We start from the raw sequence: 12169 nt of genomic DNA, 5'->3' as shown, positions 1-12169 counted from the left end.
CGCAAGTTGACCAATCACAGTCGATTATTCTCCTCAAATTCGACTGTGATTGGTCAATTCTTGCGATTCACGACTTTGCGACTAGCATTGTAGACCTCGCATAAGACCGTAAGAAAATAAACCAGTCACAGTCGATTATTCTCTTCGCGCTCAAAGAATAATCGAGTGTGATTGGTCTATTTTCTTACGGCCTTATGCTAGGTCTACAATGCGAGTCGTAAAGTCGTGAGTCGTAAGAATTGACCAATCACAGTCGATTATTCTCCTCAAAGTCGACTATGATTGGTCAATTCTTGCGACTCACGACTTTGCGACTCGCATTGTAGACCCAGCATGACGATTACGAATAAAAACTTTGTTACGTGCAATGGCCTTAATTATTGAGCAAATACAGTCAAATTAGCGCCGTCCTTTAGCGTATGTATATGTATGTATGTATGTACATACATATGTACGTCTTGTTGCGTTTTTTGTTGCCAAAAATTCTCGTTATTTTCAACATGGCGCAGCCAATCAAGTTATCCCACTTCCAGCAGGCGCGCACGCTCCCCCGCAACCCACAGCTTCTTCTTCTTTCTTCTCCTCTGTCCTATCCTGTTTTGCTCGCAAGCCGAACAAAGCCGAACTGCCGAAACAATCCGAAAATTCCGAAACGTAAATGAGCCAATGGCGCCCACCCAAGTTTCCGACGATAAGATAGGGGTTCACTCGGTCTGTTGAGAAAACGGAAAGTTCATCGTACGTTCTGAAATTGGTTGTTTTTGCATATGAGTAAAATGAAACGAGCCTGTTGCAGCCGTAAACAAATGTCAACAAAACACGTCAATAAGATATTTCATTAGGTAAATCATTATGGGCAAATTATATTTTCTTTCTCGCATCTTTCTGTAAATTTGCATCTTTAGTAGCCTTTTCGTGACACGTGTTCCTGTTTTCCTGAAGTCTGTTTTTTTTTGTTTTTACGTTATTTTTTCCTTTTCTATATTACTGTATGTTTACTCTCCATAACCTGAAAGACGTTACAGATTTGAAAAATGTTTCCGCATCTTCGTTTTCATAACTTTTATTGTTCGTTAATTTTACAGGAAATTTCGAACGTGTGAACGGCGAAATTATGTACGAGCAGAGCATTAGCGAAGAAGATAGTGAAAGGCTACAAGAAAATTTGACGACGAGAGAACAGGATCAGCAGGATGCCGTCGGTGCCGTGATATACGGGTTGCTGGAGAACTTGGGCACTCTCATGGACGAAGACTTTGACTATATTGAAAATTCTACGGATAACCCAGCACCGTCCCCCTCCATGGAAGTTCAACCTGAGACACGTCACAATAAGGTTTCTGATGAAGTTTCTAAATATGAAACGCCGAATTCTTCCATGGAAAACACAAGTGCCGAAGTAATTAATGTTCCATCAGATTCTGATGACGACAGAGATTATTATTATTCCTCTACATCAGATTTGAATGATGTTTCAATTATTGATACTGTGAAAGCAGTAGCCGATGATACTGCAACTTCGAGCCCTTTTTCACCTCTGCCAGGTGAGATTTTTGTTGAACCGTCGGTAAATTTGCAGGATCAAGTTCCAGCTGTAGCTAGTAGCAGCGATAGACAGGCTACATCGGTTAGCAATAAGGTCCAAGATGGAGCTATAGCAGAAGTTGAGGAAAATAATAATGATGTTACGTACACGAAGACTGTTCTCAGGATGAAGAGACTGTCGGAGAGCCCAAGACCGGGATGCAGTAAAGATTCTGACGATAGATTCCTAAAGCCTGCAGATGACTCCTCTAATTCGGATGAATTGGTGAAGGATGCGAAACTAATACAAGTACTTTTACCCAGATTTAGTTACAAATTGATCTATAGAATGCTTAGCAACAATCAATTAGCGAGAAATCGTACGGAGCTTACGTTGTGGGACTTGTTACCGACGGAAAGGCCAGCGCCTCAATATTTTCGAAAACGAAAATCTTCGGATGAGATATGTATTGTGGAATGTAAAAAGAATTCCAATGTTTCTCTACAAAAAGATCAGGTAAATACAGAAACAGCCGTAGAAAAGACAGAGCAGCATGTGAAATCTATGGTGGTTGAAAATGTTGAAAAATTACAACATCAATCTGCGTCAACGGATGAGATTGAGGAAATGAAAAAGAATGTGCCTAACCTTAGCGGTGGACCAATCGCGGTACCGCTGAAAAAAGTATTTAATGTCGAAAAATTAGAAAATTCATTTGCGCCGTTTACGCGTAAGATTGAGGAAATGAAAAAGAATGTGCCAGAAGCGGCCGTTTCAAATGATACGAATAACCTTATCGCTGAACCAATCGCGATACCGCCGAAAGAAGTATTTAATATCAAAAAATTAGAAAATCGATTTATGTCGATACGTGGGTATGAGTATGAGGAAATGAGAAAGAATCTGCTAGAACGGCTAGAAGGTGTCACGAGTAATACGAATAACAATATCGCTGAACCAATCGCGATACCGCTGAAAAAAGTAACGTCAAAGTCGTTAAAGCTGGCCCCCCCCGCTGCTAAATGTGTTGAAACAATTGACGATATAAATAAAGATGTAGATAATTTAATGCACACGATTGCGCAGGATAAAAAGAAATCTAAATCACTTCCCGACAATAAAACTACATGTCCTGTAGCGCCGGTGTTGCAACCAGCTAAGTTAACACTTGAAACAAATTTCCAGCAATCCTCGCAAAACATTGAAATGCATTCTAAATCAGCAGTTCCTATTTTATCACCGCCAAAATTACGACTTACTACAGAAAATCCCTACAACGTACACATTAATGCAATACCAAGTCCTATACTAGCACCTAAAAGTGCAATGCAAATGAATCACTACAGACATAGACACAATGCAAATCTTGATCCAAGTGCAAATTCATCTCCAATCATAAGGTTACCGGACACGTCATCAAGTAACAAAGAAGCATCTCGATCTAGCCATTCTAGCCACGTTCTTCAACCTCCTATAATAGTTTACCCAAACCGGCTTGTTCCACGAAACGTGTCGAATGTGTCAAGAAATATGGAAAGGAAAGACGCTCCATTAGCCAGTATATACACTGCAAACGTATCGCAATATTACAACCAACCATCTAGTTCGGCAGAAACCGCTCCAAACATCCCGGACCGCCAAAGAGCGAACAGCAGCAAAGCGTGTTATAATTTTGATCAGGAAGCGGGCGATGCGATTGAAAAACAGGTAAAAACGCGTGTATGTTTTGCGTAGGTTAGTCCAATCTACCTAAAAAACAATAATATTTATATGCCTGCATTTCATTTTTATTTGATTTTCAAGAAATAGGAAATGGGGTGGAGGGGAGAGATTTTGTTTTAGAGTACCGTAGGTGCAGGATACGCTGCGTTACATTTTCAGGCATACCGCTCAACCAAAGGTGCTCACGAGAATAATATTTACATTCCTGTGTTATGACTCCTTTTTTGTGACTCCTGTCTCGCACATTCTTATCGATGTCTTGACATGTCGTGTTTACCATTGGGTCGCGTTTTCAGTATACGTAACATATCGATCGCGATCGGTAGTCTCACGCAGTTCGAATCGAATTCGAAGGTTAACAATCGTAAAGCACGTGCGAGTTAAATAATAATAAAAGTAATGTTTCGAAAAGCTCTAGGTTGCAACAGTCCAGAGGTTTGAATTTTCAATTTACCCTTTCAATTTATGCTTTCATGAATTCACTCCACTAGCTTAAGCTCAAGTTTTATAAGCTCCTGTAAACTTACAATAGATTTCTTCCACTGCAGTTCACGTTTCAAATGAATAGATGTATAATCTTTATTATTACTGTAAATATATATTAATTAATTATTTTTTTTTCAGCAATCAATGCTGCCCGTAAATTATGGATATACTGTAGCTTCACACAGTGAAGCATTAGATAGAATTCCAAGCGTAACGGATCATGGAGTACAGCAGAAAGATGCATCAAAAGATGCTGATTATAAAGAAGTAAAACCATGTGAACGCAAGGAGAAACATATAGAAAAAAGTGCTGAGAGTACAAACATAATATTGAATGAAAAAGCTAATGCATTATACGTCAAATTAATACCCATGTTTCCAAGTGTAAAAACTCTTTATATTAAAAAGTTATGCCATGATTATACTAGAGATTATGAACATTCACTAAATGAGGCAGGATTATTCGAGCATTTAGTTGACACGTTGCTCAATTGTGGCCAAGAGAATCTGAAAATACTCAAGCCATTTCCAGCTCCGAAAGAAGAACCCGACCCATCTTATGATATGAATGAGCAGTATGCTGATTTATTGACGATATTCCCCGACGCAGATCCTGTATATTTAAGAAAAATTGCTGAGGAACTTCATGGAAATCACGAACGGATTAAAGAATTTGTTCAGTCGAAAATTGAAAATCCGGATTATCCAACAAGGACACAATATCTGGCTAAGAAAAAGATTACAGAACAGCAGAAGCAGTATACGACGGATTTCAAAGTGCAACAGTTCTTAGAAATATTTCCAGATCCATTTTCATACTTTGAAAACGACAAGAGGAATTGCCAATTTAATCCGCACGCAATAGATTTTCTTAAATATTATTTCAGTAAATTGAGGGTAATCAGCTTATTTTAAGATACACATTAAAATATTCTTTTAAGTGCTTAATTAATTTTAATTCTTCATTATGGATTTTTCATTGTTATTGGATCACAGTATCACGGATTAAATTTTTCAAGTTTATTATTATTGTATTTCCATTCTGTACGAAACTTAGCATGATGTATTACCTTGGATTTATTTATATTTATGATTTTGGTTACTTATCTTTGTCGCAATGAAATTATAATATTTTTCCACTTAAAATCTCTTATAATATGTATAAAATAGTAGGAAAACGTACCCGAATCTTTTGCTTAATATTACTGTTTTATCATTAAGCTGTTCAATATCTCGATATTAAATAATGTACATTTAAATATGCTTTGCAGGTAAATACATTGGTGAAAGCATACAGTAAATATACGAATAATTTGAGTTTAACTGCGAAGGCCCTGGAAGCTCTAAATCCCGATATGAAAACTAAACGGCAAAGTAACAAGATGGTTCTAACAGAAAATATACCGTTCCTTCAAGAATGTGCTTTTATACAACATAAAGCAGAACTTAGAAAATATCTGGACGAAATAAAAGCAAAAGAAGAGCAAGAATTTAATGAGCTTAAGGTACAAAATGTTCTAAAATAGAAATCACTATTTTGTATTAGATCATTATTTTTTACTAATTTTTTTCTGTCAGGCAAAAGGTCAACTGTTCGAATGTCAGTGTTGTTACGATAACGAATGTATGCCATCAAAGTGTTCCACGTGCGAGGAGGGTCATATATTTTGCAACTCGTGTATAGTACGGAGTACCGATGTGGTACTGGGAGATGGCAATACATGTGTGGATTGCTTGTTAAAGTGCGGATGTGAATTTCCTATATCTGTACTTCAGCGAGTATTACCGCCAACTAAATTCAGTATCCTGCTTTGCAAGCGGCAAGAGGCGGAGGTAATAGCCGCCGGAGTCGAAGGCTTAGTGTCATGTCCATTTTGTCATTTTGCATCTATACCGCCACCGGAAGATAAGATTTTCAAATGCCTTAATCCGGAATGTATGAAAGAATCTTGTCGGTAAGTGTAATCCTGACGTTACTACTATAATTTTGATGTTGTCATCGCTTTTCACTGTTATCAAATTCTGTGTCTGACTGAATTTAAGTGTCGATGAAGATTGTAAGTTTCAGAACAGTTCAGAATGTATCAAATACTTATTTCACAGAATATTGTTTTTGTTTTAACATAAATTTGCGAAGAAACATTTTGTTTTCCATATTATAATATGCATTTCAAAATACTGATGGTTCAGAACTCGGAAAAGACATTTAGAAGTAAACACGTGACTGCACATTACTAATAAATTGTTTTGGTATTAGATTATGCAAAGAACTTAATCACATTCCTCTGAAATGCAACGAAAAGAAAACAGAGTCTGCACGTAAATTCTTGGAAGAAAAAATGACCGAAGCTCTGGTACGAAAATGCTATCGTTGCAGCCGAATGTTTTTCAAGGAAGAAGGCTGTAACAAAATGACTTGTGTATGTGGTGCTCAGATGTGTTACATCTGCGACAAACCAGTAACTGATTATAAGCATTTTCAAGGTCAAGGAGCAGAACGCTCGAATCTGTGAGTTTTGATAATATGCAATTTGACATTGTGCAATCGAGTCGAGATTATTTTACTTTACCTTTTTTTTTTATTATTATTATTAGTTGTCCATTATGGAGTGATGATCGTCGTATGAATGCCGAGTCTGTAATCAAAGTTTGTAAGGAAACTGTAAAGCAGATTAAAGAGAAAGATCCTAAAATCGATATAAATGTTGATGCACTTTTACCAAAGTTACCGCCTAAAAGCAGAGGACCTCATGATGATATTCCAAATCCAGTGGTATATATACAATCTGCATATCGAAATAAATACGCATTTAGGCCTGGTTACACCAACGTCGCTTAACTTGAACCTTAGCTTAACTCACTCTTTGTCTCTTTCTAACTGTTCCCCTTGGAAAGAGACGGAGGGTGAGTTAAGCTAAGGTTCAAGTTAAACGACGTTGGTGGAATCGGGCTTTAGTGGTTTAAAATACAAATATTATATGTCTAGAAAATATAATTTTTAACATGAAGCAAAAATTGTACATATTTGGCGAATTGTCAAATGTAAATTACAATTTATTTCTAGATTTATCACATTATCTACAGTTCGGAAAATGTAATAATTCAAAATTGATCAAAAGTATATGTACATACGTATAATATTTATGTTCTAAGTCACATTAGTGAATAAGATATTTTTAATGGTATATATTTCATATATTTTAAAATTGCATATTTAATTATACAGGGTGTATAATTAAAGCCTAAGGGCTAAGTAAGTACACAAAATTAAGGAAATTTTGTAGCTTATTTTAGGAAGAAAAAATCCTTTAAACATCCCCTAAACTTCTTTGTTTTCAAAATACGGGGGTGTCAAAGTTGTGAAAAAAAAAATATGAAAATTTCGAAAATCGGGAAAAAGGTTTAAAGAAATTTTATTCAAATTTGGTATGTGTTCATGTGGCGTTAAAAACCATTTTCAGTACCAATAAAACATTTTTAAACGTTTTCCAGATTTTCGAAATTTTTATATTCTTTTTTACAACTTCGAAACCTGTGTTTTAAAAACGAAACATTTTAGGGCATACGTTTATAGGATCTTTTCTCCTTAAAATAAGCCACGGAATATTCCCCTCAATTTTTGTACTTGGGAAACACGAAACACCCTGTATATTAAGTTTTGAAAACTATTTTCAGGTACCCGATAGGAATGCGAGGAATGTGCACTATCCATTTGGATGACAACTTTTGCGTTACTATTAATTACGATATCGAAAACATATATATTCTTTACTCGTTTGGTTCTAAAATTTCATTTAATATTTTGTCATATATTATTAGAGCATTTTTTCTACATACAGTTTACAAATCTATTCTCGATACAATACAAGTAACTAGTTAAGATAGTAGTAAATGAGTCAAAACAGTTGCTAGTCTTGTCCAATCGTATGCAGTAATGTACATGATGATAAAAATGGAAGTACAAAACACAGAAGCAGGTATTATAATATATAAATTGAGGAATTGGACAGTGGAGAACAATTTTGATTTTGAAAAAAATAAGCATGGAGTTGCAATAAATTGAAGGAAAGCACTAAACGAGCATGATAAACTTTATTTCTGAATATATTTCTAATATTCAGCTGGCATATAAATAAAATAACAACTTACAACGTTACTACGCCTTCAATTCCTTAATTTATAGCTATAAAACGTTATCCTAAACAATAAGCAACTGATATTTTAACGTAGTTTAATGTTTTTTATATGATGTGATAAACTGCAACGTATTTTTTTATAAACGTGATGAATATCATTTCTGATTATTTCTAGTATTCAGCTGGCGTAAATAAAATAACTCACATCGTTACCACGTCTTTAATTCGTTAATTTATAGCTATAAAACGTTATCGTAAATACAATAAGCAACTGATATTTTAACTTAACGTAATTTAGTGTTTTTTATATGATAAGATAAACTGTAACGTATTTTTTATGAGTTCACATATGAAAAATATATTTGTTCCTATTTTGTAGAAACAGTTTATAATATAACCCTTCTACTTCTTTTAGTTACATGCTGATGGATTATCTATTGTGTAGAGTAATTATTAGTTATAACGGAGTGCTGCTGCTTTTAGCTTTTAATACTTTCTAAATTTTCTTACCGTTCCCACATTTTTTGTTCAAAGCGTAAATTTATGTGCAGAAAGCGTTAAAGGTGCGGAGCAATAATAAAAACTCGTTGAATAATCAAATGTTATGTTTGTAATGTACATGTATGCGGTAACAAATATACGCGCGTTTGAGTTTTAAATGCACAATATTATTTTACTTTTTATAGACAGGATATATTTTCGATAAATATTTATTCGATGCACGTCTGTGCAACATTTCACGAACGTCTATTCGCGAGGATCAGAATTGAATAAATTATAACAAAAAAAGTAACATTTATACTCCAATAAAACTTCGCCGAAAGATTTTGCTTATTCATTTTGCTGATTAAATTATGAGATATGATGCAAATTAAGAAAAAAGAAACGTATTTTACATACAAATGACGTTGCAATTTCTTTATATGTGAAATTTAAATGGTGAAATTCGACGACCGCACGATTAGCTTATTAGTTGTCGCCAATTTACATTTTGTCCGTTGTACCGACGATCTCGAGTGAAGTAGATTTCAGAATCTGAATAAGATGCATCAAATCGACACAATCAGAAGAAGTAGGTATGAATATTAATGAGCGATAACGAATAATTACGTCAGTGCAAATAGCGTTCGAGAGATTTCTTTAACAAATTTGCAATCCGCTATTAGCGATAGATACTCGGCAGCAGCTATTGACATTTTAATGAAGCTAAAGCCTGGGCATTCGAGGGGGACTCCTGTACGGCTACGTTTGCCGTGTCTATAATTATTTCGTATTTAATCCCCGAGAGAGGAAAATAACCGAAAGCAGAAATAAACTCTGTACTTTGTGTTAAGGTCAATTTCCCGTCAGTATATAAGCGATAAGAACGAGATAAAAACGAAAGCCGACATATGATATCGTGAAGCACAATTTCGCGAAATAACGATCACTCGTTATATCGCTGGAACGGCCTGAAGCTTTTAGAAAGGGAGCAGTCGCGAATGGAGAGACTCTCAGGTACGATTTCTAGTTGCCACACGAGTTATGAGAAATTTCGTTAATATAAAAAAAAATGTGTTACAGAGACTCTCCGATCCATTTAAGTGCGACAGGTGCATCACTGGTCTCAATCAAACATTTCGAAAGATTCGTAGAGCTAAATGGACCACAGCCTGGAATCAAACAGAGATATAACCGAAGACCGATTGTTATCCCACTGCTAGTGAAACCACTTAAGAGAAGAGAAGAACGGCGATGTTTTGCCGCGATAAGAAATATCTATCAGGATGGATACGGAATTACACTGCTTATCCGTGTGTCGTATCGTCGTTGCGTACCAGTGGGGGGAGGGAGTCAAGCTCAATAAGAACTTAGAAATCCAGGTCAAATTCAATAATCAAGTTTTATTTCTAGGATTCGAGTAATATTTATTCAAGGAATAATCTTTCATACATTTGTACTTGCAAACTAATCCCCGATTAGTTAGTTTCGAATTTCAAATCGATTACCTGCATGATTCAAAATGTACTTTATAAGCAATTTCTAAAGAATCGAATCTTTTACAAGTAATACTTGAATAATATTACGTTATAATATATAAGTCATTATATAAAATTGTAATGAAGAGAGAGATCTCCCCCCAGCAAACACCAAGTAACATATAATATATAGCACATATGTGTTATATTGCATTTACATTCTTGAGAAAATTATAGCTAGCATGTTTTCTTGGTGTTTACTGGGATATTTGTGTATGTGTGTATATATATACACATTATATTTTACACATAACATTTTTAGTAAAGTACTCATTAAAGATTCGAACATGTTTGATCCAGGTTCGAAGTACTCGTAGAGGGTTCGAATACGTTTCGTTCAGGCTTGAGTATACTTGAAAGTATTTCTTTCATCCGCATCCGATCCACATCAAATTTTAGACACGAAACAATCTGTCTTCAGAGCAGAAAAAAAAAGAAGGAAGGGAAGGCTGGCCTTGGTGAGTATGTATTATATCTCGGGATACGGAAACCTATAAAAAAAAAGGAGGAAGGAGAGGAATAAAGATGTGAGGGAAAAAATGTCCTTGTTTGCGTCCTCGTTAGCGCACGAAGAGCCGGTTTTTCTGGACAATGTTGCGTCCGTGATAAGGTTGAACGTACGGAGAGCCATTCGCAGATCATCGGTTATTTTCCGAGGTTCAATCCCGATAAGAAACCGCGCGGAAAACTTACTTATCGCATCGGCTAATCGAAACGTCTCGTTTCGATCGAGGATGCTCAAGGACGGGGCGCCATCGCCCGAACAACATCGCCGAGATGTTGGCGGAGTTCCAAGACTCTTTTTTTTTTCGTCTCCAAATCTCTTGCCGGACACTTGTCTTTGTGTCGCTTTACAGGAGTGGCGCGCTTCTATCGGCTCGTATATCAAGAGGCGCGGTCGTACCGGATTCTGAATTCGAAAGAGAAAGAAAGAAGATGATGTGTAACGTGCCCGCAAAATAGGGGAATAAATGTCCGAGGGGATTAGACTAACGTAAAAACCGCTTAATTAAACGTCAAGACATTTATGTCGACTTGAACTTCTCGCGTGTAATCGTCCGGCATTCCGAGTGAGTCGCCGTGTGTACGTGTGTACAAGCCGCGTGTCGCGTGTGCGTGCGCGAGTCGGCAACGTTATCGCTCGCGGCAAATTAAGCGAAATTATACTCGCCGCTCTAGAAGGCAAAATAACGAAAGCGAAATTTAAGGCGGAGGATAATCGGGGCGCTCGGCTTCGAGCCCTTCTCTCCCATTATCTCTTTCTCGCTCTGTCTCTCGCTCGCTTAATTTCATATCCGTAAATACATATCCGTTGCATATACCCCGCCGCAAATTCCCGCATGATAAATCTATACGTAGATAATGTTATTCGTGCGATTCCGTGGATGCGATCGTGTAAGACATTGGATTTATCAGAGATATAGGGATAAGTTCTTGTCGATATAAAAAAATGAAATAAAAGTCGATTTAGTAGTTTAGAACGTCGAGATATTTATGAGCTAACTTTTCGGGTGTTTCGGCATTTTTAACGAGCCGTCCTCGTGTGTGTTTTGTGTATTTTATGCGACTTTATTACAAATGTAACTTTTATATCGAGAAATTATTTGTATTTTATGTTAAAGCGAGCTTAAAATATCTTATCGCATTCGCGATAAATCTTAATGTTAATGAGGAGTGATTATAAGACACGAAGAATTCAAATTCAAAATTTAAAACTTGAAATTTTGAACATAAATTTAAACCTTTCCCAGGTAGCAGGAGACGTCCAAAGGCGTCTTAATGGCGTGTTATTGACGATAGAGATGTTATCAATACGTCATTAATATGTCACTCTGTCCTGGGTCAGTTTAAATTAAAAATTTAACTTAAAATTATCGACGAGAGATAGGACTCGTGTTGTAGAAGTAATTCTACCGCAAAGATCGGAGATATAAAGCTGACGTTGCTGCAACGGTATCTTACAATTGTGCGGAATTGCACTAATCGTCCATATCTTGAAAAAAAAAGCACCGCGCTCGTATGGAAGTAATTTACCACGTAATACGAGGTTTGCCGCGAACGCGAGTAGAAAACCGCGTTGTGAAAAACGAGGGCCTATCGCGATTGGTTTTCCCAGGGAAAATGCCAGTTTAGGGTGACCTCGATATTAAACGTATCGAGCGATATATACCTGTACTGTTTTATTAGCGCACGTGATATTATCAATTTCCTTATCGCGTGAGATCGGTATTCGACAGAACAGATTGGATTCGCTAAAATTCCATGCAATGCAGTTTAGAACA

The 12169-nt window shown here is 36.3% G+C and overlaps 1 protein-coding gene across 4 annotated transcripts; it reads left to right on the top strand.

The window, feature by feature from the left end:
- The first annotated feature begins 561 nt into the window (after positions 1 to 561).
- LOC139813062 (uncharacterized) lies at positions 562 to 8251 on the top strand. 4 transcript variants are annotated; one of them, XM_071778331.1, is made up of 9 exons: positions 562 to 842; positions 1086 to 3232; positions 3872 to 4630; positions 5005 to 5238; positions 5312 to 5688; positions 5991 to 6242; positions 6329 to 6506; positions 6960 to 6986; positions 7390 to 8251. In XM_071778331.1, the coding sequence occupies exons 2-8, from the start codon at positions 1115 to 1117 to the stop codon at positions 6966 to 6968; spliced, it is 3927 nt and encodes a 1308-aa protein (XP_071634432.1). In that variant the 5' UTR covers positions 562 to 842; positions 1086 to 1114; the 3' UTR covers positions 6969 to 6986; positions 7390 to 8251. The 4 variants fall into 4 exon arrangements, with proteins under 4 accessions (XP_071634432.1, XP_071634433.1, XP_071634431.1 ...); XM_071778332.1 differs by lacking the exon at positions 6960 to 6986 and having other exon boundaries at positions 563 to 842; positions 1086 to 1336; positions 1580 to 3232; positions 7409 to 8251; XM_071778330.1 differs by having other exon boundaries at positions 563 to 842; positions 7409 to 8251.
- The last annotated feature ends 3918 nt before the right edge of the window (positions 8252 to 12169 follow it).

The sequence above is a fragment of the Temnothorax longispinosus genome, chromosome 5 (genome assembly GCF_030848805.1).
Source record: "Temnothorax longispinosus isolate EJ_2023e chromosome 5, Tlon_JGU_v1, whole genome shotgun sequence".
NCBI classification, from domain to species: domain Eukaryota; kingdom Metazoa; phylum Arthropoda; class Insecta; order Hymenoptera; family Formicidae; genus Temnothorax; species Temnothorax longispinosus.
Note: the sequence above shows the minus strand (reverse complement) of the source record. Positions and strands in the feature narration are given on the sequence as shown.

Excerpts from the sequence above, each read along its gene's own strand:
- LOC139813062 (XM_071778329.1), top strand. The coding sequence starts at position 1,115 with ATGTACGAGCAGAGCATTAGCGAAGAAGATAGTGAAAGGCTACAAGAA. Across the intron at positions 5,689-5,990 it reads TGTATGAAAGAATCTTGTCG|ATTATGCAAAGAACTTAATC; the intron begins GTAAGTGTAATC and ends TTTTGGTATTAG. Across the intron at positions 6,507-7,408 it reads ATGATATTCCAAATCCAGTG|GTACCCGATAGGAATGCGAG; the intron begins GTATATATACAA and ends AACTATTTTCAG.